This window comes from Eriocheir sinensis, chromosome 1, assembly GCF_024679095.1.
Source record: "Eriocheir sinensis breed Jianghai 21 chromosome 1, ASM2467909v1, whole genome shotgun sequence".
NCBI classification, from domain to species: domain Eukaryota; kingdom Metazoa; phylum Arthropoda; class Malacostraca; order Decapoda; family Varunidae; genus Eriocheir; species Eriocheir sinensis.
Window position 1 is genome coordinate 322,942 of NC_066509.1, and position 12,059 is coordinate 335,000.

At 44.4% G+C, this 12,059-nt stretch overlaps 1 protein-coding gene across 4 annotated transcripts in view; it reads left to right on the forward strand.

The window, feature by feature from the left end:
• Positions 1-12,059, forward strand: part of LOC127001496 (atlastin-like) — a 46,162-nt gene that overhangs the window by 11,008 nt on the left and 23,095 nt on the right. For all 4 annotated transcript variants that reach the window (XM_050866114.1, XM_050866389.1, XM_050866298.1 and 1 more), the window contains 3 exons: positions 487-702; positions 1,043-1,135; positions 2,950-3,088. In XM_050866114.1, the coding sequence (XP_050722071.1) occupies positions 487-702; positions 1,043-1,135; positions 2,950-3,088 (448 nt within the window). The remainder of the gene's footprint in view (positions 1-486; positions 703-1,042; positions 1,136-2,949; positions 3,089-12,059) is intronic.

The window sequence follows — 12,059 nt, forward strand, 5'->3', positions numbered from 1 at the left end:
TCTACTTGATTTTTCTCATAATAATAATAATCTTCTATAGTATCTCGTCTTCTTTCCTCTTCTCTCATTGCTTTTACTTTCATTCTCTTTCTCAGCATCTCAGGTGCTTGGGGGATGCTGAACAGGTAGCTTATATTGTCTGCATTCCTCCCTCTCTACCTGATTCATCTCTTACAGTGATAATAATAATAATAATAATAATGTATCAGAAATCAATAAAGGAAGTACTCACTGTGTTAGGTAATATGTGCCATTACTGAGGGTGCATATATGAGTTTACCGAGAATACATTTGAAGGCTTTGTTTTGGTTACAGTTAGGCATTGTTAATGTTATCTTCAAACACAAGATAAGCAGTAAACGTATACCAAAAATCAAATAAGGAAGGACTTACTATGTTTGATGATAAGTTCCATTACTGAGGGTGAATAAACAGCGTTCTGAGGCCATTCACAATATTAGATGAGTTTGTTTTTCCTTCATCCAGATTGCAGTAATATTGATGGACACACAAGGCACGTTTGACATCCAGTCGTCGATGAAGGACTCCACCACTGTGTTCGCCCTGACCACCATGGTGGCGTCTGTGCTGGTCTACAACCTCATGAACAACATCCAGGAGGACGACCTCATGAACCTCCAGCTCTTCACCTCCTATGGCATGATGGCGCAGGAGGACTGTGACAACACGCACCCCTTCCAGGTGGGCAGAACCTCCTTCTTCAGGAAGAGTTTGAAGTTGTACTAGTTGTGTTAGGTTTAGGATAACTTAAAACACATCATAGACTGCAGATAGCTAGCATCTTATGGTATAAGTCAACAAACAATGACCTCACTTTGTTGTATAGAAAGTTTCAATAGCAAGGCAGCATATATGATTTTTCTGAGTCAAGACCTAAAGTAACTGTTTTGGTTTTGATAGGTTATGTTAGGTTAAGTTTAGGGTATAGTATATAACTTTGGGGTTTTGTTCGGTTAAATCTTTAGTATAGTCTTAAAAAGTTGTTTGATTAACCCTTATGACTGGTGGCTTCTATTTGCAGAGGTTACACTTCCTGGTTCGGGACTGGGGGTTCCCCTATGAGATACCTTACGGCCACCAAGGAGGACAGCAGCTCCTGGACGACATTCTGCAGGTAATTTTGACTTATTTTGAAAGGCTCCATGCTGTCTCTGTTCTCCTCATTAGGGCTCTCTTGTGTTGGATTTTTAGCACCCTTACCTCTAGTTAGTCCCAGCATCTGTCAGTGATTATGAACTGCTAAATCATAAATGAGGAATAGTCAGTTGAGGAGGTTGACAGGTGGTAGTTGAAAAGTAGTAAACGGTTAATTAAGGAGGGTAACAGGTATTGGTTGAAAAGAGGTAGTTGGTTGAGGAGGGTGACAGATAGTGGTTGAAAAGTGGTAGTTGGTAAAGGAGGGTGACATTTTAAGGAAGAAAGCCATTTTCTTATAGTTTGCACAAGGAAAGGCAGGCTACACATCCCCCCCACCACCACCACCAAAAAAAAAGACTTGGTACAGCAAATACAAGGTCACTTTTCCCTTGTTTCTTGTTCTTCCTGCGATGTGTAGCCTGCGTTTCCCAGTGCAGACTAGAACTAGAAAAAAATGGCTTTGTCCCTTGCACTGTCTCATCTCTGGACACCTCAAATATTGTCTCTAAGTTTAGCAGGTTCTCTATTTAGGTCTAGGATCCCTGTATCATTCTGGAGGCTGCACTATTTTGTCTTGTTTTCCTTGCTTTATATCTAGGTACCAGCTCTTGCCCTCAACTACTGCCCCCTCACCCTCTCCCACCCTCCCTTTATATCCAGATCACCTCATAGGTCGGTATTGTTAAACGCTTTCGGTTCTTTCATCAACTATTTTTAAAGGCTACAGAGGAGATTAGTCGGGTTCTTCTGAGGGCTACTTTATGTTCCTGGTACAGAAGATGGGTCAAACTATCATCAGGGTCATAAAACTACAGCTGGAAATGCCCACAACTCTTACTATAGCCTTGTCAAATATGTGTCCTTGTGCCCAGAAATGTTTAAAAAGACGACCCATAAGCTCTTCCCTGGACACCTCATATATTATCTGTATCTTTAGCAGGCTCTCTATTCAGGCCTAGGATCCTTATGTCTTGTTTTCTTTGCTTCACCTCTACCAGCTCTTGCCTTCAACTACTGCCCCCTCACCCTCTTCCATCCTCCATTCATATTGTCTCTATCATTAGCAGGCTCTCTATTTAAGTCTTGTTTTCTTTGCTTTATATCTACCAGCTCCTGCCCTCAACTACCACCCCCCTCACCCTCTTCACCCCCACTACCTACCCCTTCCCTTGAGCTGCTTCCTTTACTGTGAAAAAAAAAATGGTGTTATTACCTTCAACTACCACCCCCCTCACCCTCTACACTCCCACTACCCCTTCCCTTGAGCTGCTTCCTTTACTGTGGAAAAAAAAATTGGTGGTGTTTCCGTTGCGTAATTGTTTCCTGACCGGAGTGACGGCAGACGTTATTGACGCCCTCACTCTCTCATTCTCTTTTAGGTTTCTCTTGCATGTATTGTATTACTTTGTCTTCTGTCTGTATAGGTGGTGTGTCCCTTTCAATTGTTTTCCCACCACAGCAGGGATGTAGAGTTGGATGTAAACAAATTTAGACTCCAACTTCAACTCCAGGAAATTTTAAGGTTGTGACTCCGACTCACCCCAGTTCCACCCCTCTCCCCCTTCCCCTCTTCTGCAGTACAGTGGTAGGCAAATCAAACCCAGCCACACCACACCCAACCACACCACACCCAGCCACACCACAGCACACGTGTTGTAAAGGAGTTGGAATCCGAGATATTTTTACTGACTCCAACTCCTACTCCAGCGACTCCAAATCCCTGCACCAAAGCAACTGAAGACATTTTCTCTGTGCACATATAGTAACATTCCCTTCCTCCCTCCGGTGCAGATCACGGAGAAGCAGCACCCCGCCCACCAGGAGGTTCGGCGTGACCTTCGGAAGTGCTTCAGGGACATCAACTGCTACCTGATGCCTCACCCGGGCTTCAAGGTCATACAGAAGAAGGACTTTGATGGCAGACTAATTGGTGAGTACAGACTTGCAGTTCAGTTTCTCTGTTATAGTCCGACACAAATATAAAGTCAGTTTGGGTGGGGTCCGGGCCTCCTCACAGCTCCTCTACATCACCCCCAGTACATCACTCTCCCTCATATGTCATCTGCAAGCTATTTGAAGTTATGTATCAAGTATTCTGTATGTATTAGATCAGATTTGGCAGCACTATGGCCAGTGAACTCCCCGAGTGGGTCCCGTCCAAACTGACTTAATAGCTGAGTTGGACTATCATGTTGTTGTTGATTCTGTTCTTACCCTTCCAGTGGGCTCTGTGGTGTATGGTTTAGCACTTTCAGCTGTGTAGTGGGGGCAGATGAATAATCTTGCTTTTTATTTATTTATTTTATTTTATTTTATTTTTTTACATTCAGGCCTATATAGTATTTCCACGAGAATCTGGCGGGCGGGAGGTGGCGGCTGGGGGGTCAGCCAAGGTCAGCACCGCCCCGCGCCTTGCCACACACTCTCAACACCTCCCTCTTCCTCTCATATGTCAGATATTTACTACCTTTAAATGAATTTAATTAAATAATTGAATAATTGAATAAGGTCATATAGTATTCAGATTATTTTGTTTTTTGGATAATAACAAATATTTTGTGTAAATACCAGGACACTTGACAACATTGGAATACAACATTGTCAAGTGTCCTGGTATTTACACAAAATATGTTATTATCCTAAAAACGAAACAATCTTAACACTATATGACCTTATTGGATTATCCAGTTATTTAATTAAATTCATTTAAAGGTAGTAAATAGCTGACATATGAGAGGAAGCGAGAAGTATTGAGAGTGTGTGGCAGGCGTGGGGCTTAGCTGACCCCACCCCTCCAGATTCTCCTGGAACGACTATAGTGCCTGTAGGCTTTCTTTAGGGGCTTGATGGTTGGCCCAAGCCTGTCATGGTGCAGGCAAGGGTTTATAGTGGCACCATCTATTCTTGTCTCATGCTGTCCCCCAGAGCTCATTCTTGATTCACTTGGACAGTTCCTCTAGAGTCCAGGTCGATGGAGGTCTTCAGAACAGCATGTGGGTAGTCTTAGGCCACTCGGCAGTGACTGAAAAATGGGAGCCCAGGTGGTAGCGGCGGATTCAAATCTGCAGCATCTAGAATGCGGCGAATGCAGGACCTGCATGCTAACCACTCAGCCGCTGCATCCCCATTGCCTTACTTAGCCCCATTGCCTTAGATACCTGTCAGTCTTTGGGCCCCTGAAATAGGTTATATGTTGTGCCTTGCATCCTGGGGGGGGGACCCTCTCCTTTATGTCCTTGGTGATAGAACACTTCTCCGAGGAACAGTGTGTGAGGACTTAAATTGACGGGATGGAAAAGGTGGGAAATAAAGATAATGAGCAGTCTTGAGATCATAAAGAAGTGGGAAAATAGTGACGGTATGGAATTGGAGAGAGAAAATAATGCAAAGGATTGAGATGAGGAAGAAATGGAAAAATAGTGTCTGGATTTTTTTTTTTTTACAACAAAGGAGACAGCTCAAGGGCACAAAAAAAGGAAACAGTAATAAAAAAAAGCCCGCTACTCGCTGCTCCAAAAAAAGAATCAAAAGAGGTGGCTGAAAGAGAGGTCAAAAGGATGAAACTGGAAACACACACACACACACACACACACACACACACACACACACACACACACACACACACACGCACACACCAGCTGCCTCCCCCTCCACCTCCAAATAAAAAAAATAAAAAAATAACAATAAGTTGACATTTCAGTTCCGAGGAAAATAGAATCATTGAGTGACTTGCATTACCTCCCCTCTTCCTCCTCCTCCTCCTCCTTCCTCTCTTCTCCTCTCTTCTCCCCTACCCTTCCTCCTGTCCTTCTCTCTCTCTCTCTCTCTCTCTCTCTCTCTCTCTCTCTCTCTCTCTCTCTCTCTCTCTCTCTCTCTCTCTCTCTCTCTCTCTCTCTCTCTCTCTCTCTCGTTTACTTTCCCTAACTCTCTCCGTTTGCTTTCTCTTCTCATTCGCCTTTCTCTCTCTCCTCTCTCTTTCTCTCTTCCTCCAGTTTCTCTCCAGTTTCTTCACCGATTTCTCTTAATTAACTTTTTTATCTTCCCTTTCCTCTTTATCACTTTCTCTCCCTCTTTTTTCTCTCTCCATCTCTTCGTCTTGCAACCCCAATCTCCCTCACCCCAAAATCCCTCTCCCTCCCTCCCCTTCCCATATCAGTTATTTTCCTCCCCCTCTCCCCTCAAATCTCTTCCCTCCCTCCGCTCCCCACCACGTCTTTCTCTCCCTCCCTCCCTCCTTCCTTCCTTTTTCTAATTTTTTTTTTTTTAATCGTGTACAACGAGGAATGGGTTAGTGGAGAAGGTACAGCTTGGGGGAGAAGGAAAGACAGTTGGAGTGTATAGTTTTATGGTGTAGACTCGTGGGTTGTTCTGATGCAGTCCCTCCTGTAAGTGCTGACAATGAATTTAACAGAAAGGGTGTCGGAGTAGTGGAAATCGTCGTGGAGTTTTCTTTCTCTTCCTCCTCCTTCTTTCCCTTCTCTGCTGCGTCCCTCTCTCTTCCTCCTCCTTCTTTCCCTTCTCTGCTGCGTCCCTCTCTCCTCCCCCCTCCCCCTCTTTCCGTCCCCATCACGTGTTTCCCAGACAGTCGGGGATCAGCTGTTCAGGAAATTATTGATCCTAGTGTTCCCCTGACTCCTCGCACGCTTCCTTCCCAGACTTGTTTTCCTACTACTACTACTACTACTATTACTACTACTTCTACTACTTCTACTACTTCTTCTACTACTGCTACTACTACCACTACTCCCCTCCTCCTCCTCCTCCTCCTCCTACTACTACTACTACTACTACTACTACTACTACTACTACTACTACTACTACTACTACTACTACTACTACTGCTACTACTACTGCTACTACTACTATTACTACACTACTGCCCTCCTTCTCTTCCAACTACTACTACTACTACTACTACTACTACTACTACTACTCCCCTTCTTCTTTCCTCGCCCTTCTTTTGCCGCATCAATGGAGAATGTTGGAGGGAGAGGGAGGGAAGGACAGAAGGGAGGTGAGAACTAGGAAATGGAGGAAGGACGGAAGGAGGGAGGAAGGGAGGGAAAACGAGGTAACAGGAATAAGCAGGTAAGGGAAGGAGGAAGGGAGGAAATAGGGAGAAAGGAAGGAGGGAAAAAATGAAGGATAAAAAGAGGTACATATATCAAGGAATAAGGAAGGGAGGGAGGGAGGGAAAATTTTAGCTTTCACCTCCTCCTCCTCCTCCTCCTCCTTTTCCTCTCATTACTCTCCCTTTAATTATAACACTTTTTTGGGGGGGAGGAAAGAGGGGTGAAAATGAGTAATGGGAGGGAGAGAGAGGGGACATTTTTGTCGCATTATTCCTCCTCCTCCTCCTCCTCCAATTATGCCACGCGTGTGTGTGTGTGTGAGAGAGAGAGAGAGAGAGAGAGAGAGAGAGAGAGAGAGAGAGAGAGAGAGAGAGAGAGATATTGTGTGCCGGCGAGGGGAGGTGGGAAAGAGGGAGGGAGGGGAGGGAGAGTGATAAGGAGGGAGGGAGGGGAGGAAGAGTGATAAGGAGGGAGGGAGGAGGGAAGGTTGACATAATTTCCTCCAACCTGAGTCACGCTCCCTCCCTTTCCTCCCTCTTCTCCTCCTCCTCCCTCTTTCCCTCTCTCACTCCCTTCCTTCCCTCAACTGGTGTGACTCATTCCTATCCTTCTCGCCCCCCATCTCTCTCTCTCTCTCTCTCTCTCTCTCTCTCTCTCTCTCTCTCTCTCTCTCTCTCTCTCTCTCTCTCTCTCTCTCAATACTTTTCCCTCTATTACATAACACGGGCTGTCCTGGTTCTCATGTTGCAACCCCCCCCTCCTCTCTCTCTCTCTCTCTCTCTCTCTCTCTCTCTCTCTCTCTCTCTCTCTCTCTCTCTCTCTCTCTCTCTCTCTCTCTCTCTCTCTCTCTCTCTCTCCTTAGGCGGGGGGAGAGGAAACGCTATGCAGGTAACCTCATGCATAGGCAAATCAGCCCTTATTGTGTTGTTGTTGTTGTTGTTGTTATTGTTGTTTAGATGGTGGTTGTGGGGAGGGGTTGACACACACACACATACAACTTCACACACAAAAAAAAGAAGAGGTAATGAGCTTTAAAAATTCCAGAGCTAATTTATTAATGATTTCCTGGTGGGTGGTGGTGAAGCAGGTGGTGGTGGTGATACGGGTGATGGTGGTGGTGATGATTGTAGTGGTGATGGTGGTGATTTTGCTGAAGTTTTCATTCTCAGACGCTTTCAACTCTCACTCCACGAACGAGAAGAGTCAGGTTCACATGAGTGTTTTTGATGCGTTCATGGTGTAGAAGCCTTGTCACACTATCCCTAGGCTCATAAAACTACCCGTGTTAACATCCATAACCACTGCCATAGCCTTATCAAATGTGTGGGTGTGGGTGAGCCCCGAAACGTTTGAGAAAATGGGTTTCGTTATGCAATTCTCTCTCTCTCTCTCTCATCAGACAAGGCTTAGAGCCGTGGGCCTTTCCATTTGATAGTGTTATTACTCAGGTGGCAGTTTGACAAAGCCTCTTTAACATGAACGTGAAAAAACCCCACACACATTAGAATTCGATTGATCACCTCGGCCGTGAGAATGAGTTGATGTGAGAGGCGGAAGCGTCAGAGAATACCAACCATTACCTTCGCTATACATCAGACGCACAACCTGCCTCTCGGACAAAGGCGGGTGGTAATCGTGGTCATGTTATTGCTTAGCTCGGCCTTGTCATTCTGTCCTCTCAGCTGACGTATGTGAAAGGCATGAGGGGGGGTGGGGGATGGAGATGCAAGAACCTGTTTATAGTCTTGCTGATGACAATAACAGCCACAAAAAAAGACGTATGCACTATACTGTCTCAGGGGGCGGAAAAGTGAGTCAGTCAGCGAGGAACAGAATAGGTTACGTTGAGTGAATGAAGGGATTGGTGAAGGAAGGCGAGGGACTGTTAAACTAAGACGAGTGGAAAGTAGATTGAAATAAGTGTTATTCTCGTCTGTAAGAGTATAGATAAGGTGTTTTTTTTTCGTGCTAATATCAACCACACACACACACACACACAAAAAAAAAAGATTGGCATACGTGAAAAGATTAACGCTCTAAACCTTGCTGCGGTGTTTGCCAAGTCCAGTGTTTTATGTGTTTTAATCCTCTTGTGTAAGGGTTTAGATGAGGTGTGTTTTCGTGCTAGTAATCTCTTTTTGGTCCTTCTAATGACGATAACAGCCACAGAAAAAAACAGACTAACGCACTATGCCTTTCCTATGGTATTTGCCTGTGTTTTAATCCTCTTGTGTAAGGGTTTAGATGAGACGTGTGTTTTCGTGCTAGTAATCTCTTTTTGGTCCTTCTAATGACGATAACAGCCACAGAAAAAAACAGACTAACGCACTATGTCTTTCCTATGGTATTTGCCAAGTCTATTGTTTTGTGTGTTTCAATCCTCTTGTGTAAGGGTTTAGATAAGGCGTGTGTTTTCGTGCTAGTAATCTCTTTTTGGTCCTTCTAATGACGATAACAGCCACAGAAAAAAAAAAAACAGACTAACGCACTATGTCTTTCCTATGGTATTTGCCAAGTCTATTGTTTTATGTGTTTCAATCCTCTTGTGTAAGGGTTTGGATGAGATTTTCCCTGCCACTAATCTGTTTTATAGTCCTGCTAATAACAATAACACCCACAAAAAAGACGATCGCGCTATGAATCCCTGCTTGCCAAGCCCAGTGTTTTATGTTTCAATCCTCTTGTGTAAGGGTTTAGATTAGGTGCTTTTTTCTTGCTAGTATCAGCCACAGGAAAAGAGGATCGGAATGCATCATCCTGCAGCAATAGCCAAGTTGTGTCATTTGTATTTCACTCCTCGTTTTAGAAGGCTAGACTAGGAGTGTTTTTCTTTTTTTTAGTCAATAATATCAATAACAAATACGGTGAAGCATTATTGTATACCTTGCAATGCTTGATAAATCGTCTGATACGTGTGTGTATATTACATGTATGTTACGTGTTTGTCGTTGCGTGAGTTACTGGATGTGAAACGAGACACGTACATTTTGTTAACACACACACACACACACACACACAGACGATATATAGAGCTAATGGATATGCTATGAAACGAGTGACATTTGGCAATTTTCTCTCTCTCTCTCTCTCTCTCTCTCTCTCTCTCTCTCTCTCTCTCTCTCTCTCTCACACACACACACACACACACACACACACACACAGGCGATATATTTACCCATTGCGTTGGCAGCAGCAGCAGGCACCCCTCAATGCCACCGTTAAACAGAGCTCTTCGTCACTCAGAGGGCAGCGACCACAACACACACACACACACACACACACACACACACACACACACACACACACACACACACACACACACACAGATAACTAGATAGATACTTACCTAAAATGCTTACTTTTTAATCTACTTTTCATCGTACATACTTTTCAATCTTTTTTTTTCTTCTAGTTTTGGGGGCATTCCCATGGGTAGTTTTATGACCCTGGTGGTAATGTAACCTTTCCTCTGTACCATGGACGTGAAAAAAACACTCATGAGAACCCGACTAATCTCCTTTTCGGCCTTTGGAATAGTTAATGTGCGTTGGAAGCGTCTGAGAATACCGACCTTTGCTTTGCTTCCCCCGGTAACCATGAGGGGAGAGGAAGAGTTACGGTGACTCAGAGGATGAAGGTGAAGGTGAAGGCTCCCGTAAAAATGAACCGCACGGGACACGAGGGTCACGCTGGGCTAGTAAAGGGATCGATAGTTTACGGCGAGGGGTTGTTCCATCACGCCGGGGGGACATGTTAATTGAGGGACAAGTTGGCGAGGGGAAAGTATGAGTCACCTATGTCAGGGGTGCGGAAAAGTGAGTCAGTCAGCGAGGAACAGAATAGGTTACGTTGAGTGAATGAAGGGATTGGTGAAGGAAGGCGAGGAACCGTTCTACTATAAGAAGAGTGGAAATAAGTTGACTAAGGTTTAGGATGAGTCAGGGGGGCGGAAAAGTGAGTCAATCAGCAAGGAACAGGAAAGGTTACGTTGAGTGAATGAAGGGATTGGTGAAGGAAGGCGAGGAACCGTTCAGCTAAGACGAGTGAAAAGCAGACTGAAATAAGTTGACTAGGGTATAGGATGAGTAAGGGGGGCGGAAAAGTGAGTCAGTTAGCAAGGAACAGAAGAGGTTACGTTGAGTGATCATTTAAGGAATTAGTGCATGAAGACGAGAAACTGTTGAACGAAGACGAGTGGACTGAAGATTGAAATAAATTGACTTGGGTAAGGATGAGTCAGGGTGCGGAAAAGTGAATGCAAGGAACGAAAAAGGGTTACGTTGAGTTGATTAAGGGATTGGTGAAAGAAGACGAGGGACTGTCCAAGTAAGGGAAGTGAAAAGTAGACTGAAATAAGTTTACTAGGTTAAATGATGAGTCAGGGAGGCGGAAAAGTGAGTCAGTCAGCAAGGAACAGAAAAGGTTACGTAGAATTGATTTAAGGGATTGGTGAAAGAAGACGAGGGACTGTTCGAGTAAGGGAAGTGAAAAGTGGATTGAAATAAGTTGCTAAAGATTAAGCATGTCACCGATGAAGATGATAATGCGTTTGGGTTCGTTTGACATGATGATGAGGAGGAGGAGGAGGAGGAAGAGGAAGAGGAGGAGGAGGCGGTAGATATGAGTTAGATAAATGAAAGCGTTATTTGCCGAGTATTATACCACGAAAAACAAACAAACAAACAAACATACATGCAACAACAAACATAGGAAACAAAACTAAATAAACACAGAGACCAGCTCGGTGTTACGTATGCTTACACAAGGGCCCGATTGTTGGCCAAGTGTGTGTGTGTGTGTGTGTGTGTGTGTGTGTGTGTGTGTGTGTGTGTGTTGCATATTCAGGGGTAAAAACTCACTCTCTCCAACCTTGCTAGTCAAACGTAGTGGCCGTCAACCCTTCCCTTAGTTTAATAGCCTTCCAAAATGTATACGAACTATCAAACATTTAAATATCAAAAGCCAAGACATGATTTATTAGGTGCTGCGTATAGACTACCACGTCCTTCACATCTAAACTCCTATTGTATCTATAATGACTAGACACTAAGGGCCGTATTTTAAGACACCATCGCTTCTCACATCAACCATTTCTAAAGGTCAAAGAGGGGATCAATCGGGTTTTCATGGGTGTTTTTTTAAGGTTCATGGCACAGAAGAAGGGTCAAACTACCACCAGGGTCATAAAACTACCCCTGGAAAGGCCTACAGCTCCTACGAAAGCCATGTCAAATATATGAACTTGGGCGACGAAATGTTTTAAAATACGACCCTAAGCCCTGCCTCATGTATGCTATTGTTCAGGACTTGATTGATAGCCATAAGACACAGACTCAGGTTCGCATTCTCAGACGCATCCGCCTCGCACACCAACTATTTCCAAAGGCCAAAAAGGAGATCGGTCGGGTTCTAATGAGTGTTCTTTTAGGTTCAGGGTACAGAAGAAGGGTCAAACTATCACCATGGGGTCATAAGACTACCCCTGGAAGTGCTCTAAACTCATACGAAAGCCTTGTCAAATATGTGAACTTGGACGCCGAAACGTTTAAAAAAATGACACTGGCAGTCCGGTGTTGTAGCCCTCTGACGGTGACGGGCAGATCAGAATCACGAAGATACTCTAACCCTTTGATCTTATTTCTATTCAATGATTTAGCAACAGCGTATCACAGCCACAAGTATCGTAAAACTAAGGCACCTGGCTAGTGGAAAATCAGTCACAAGCCACGTGGGTATGTCAGGGTACAAGGCAGGTGACCAGAACTGTATGGGGGGCGGCACGTATTTGTTAACTAATCATGGTGTATGCCAAGTAGAGGTCAGAGAGGA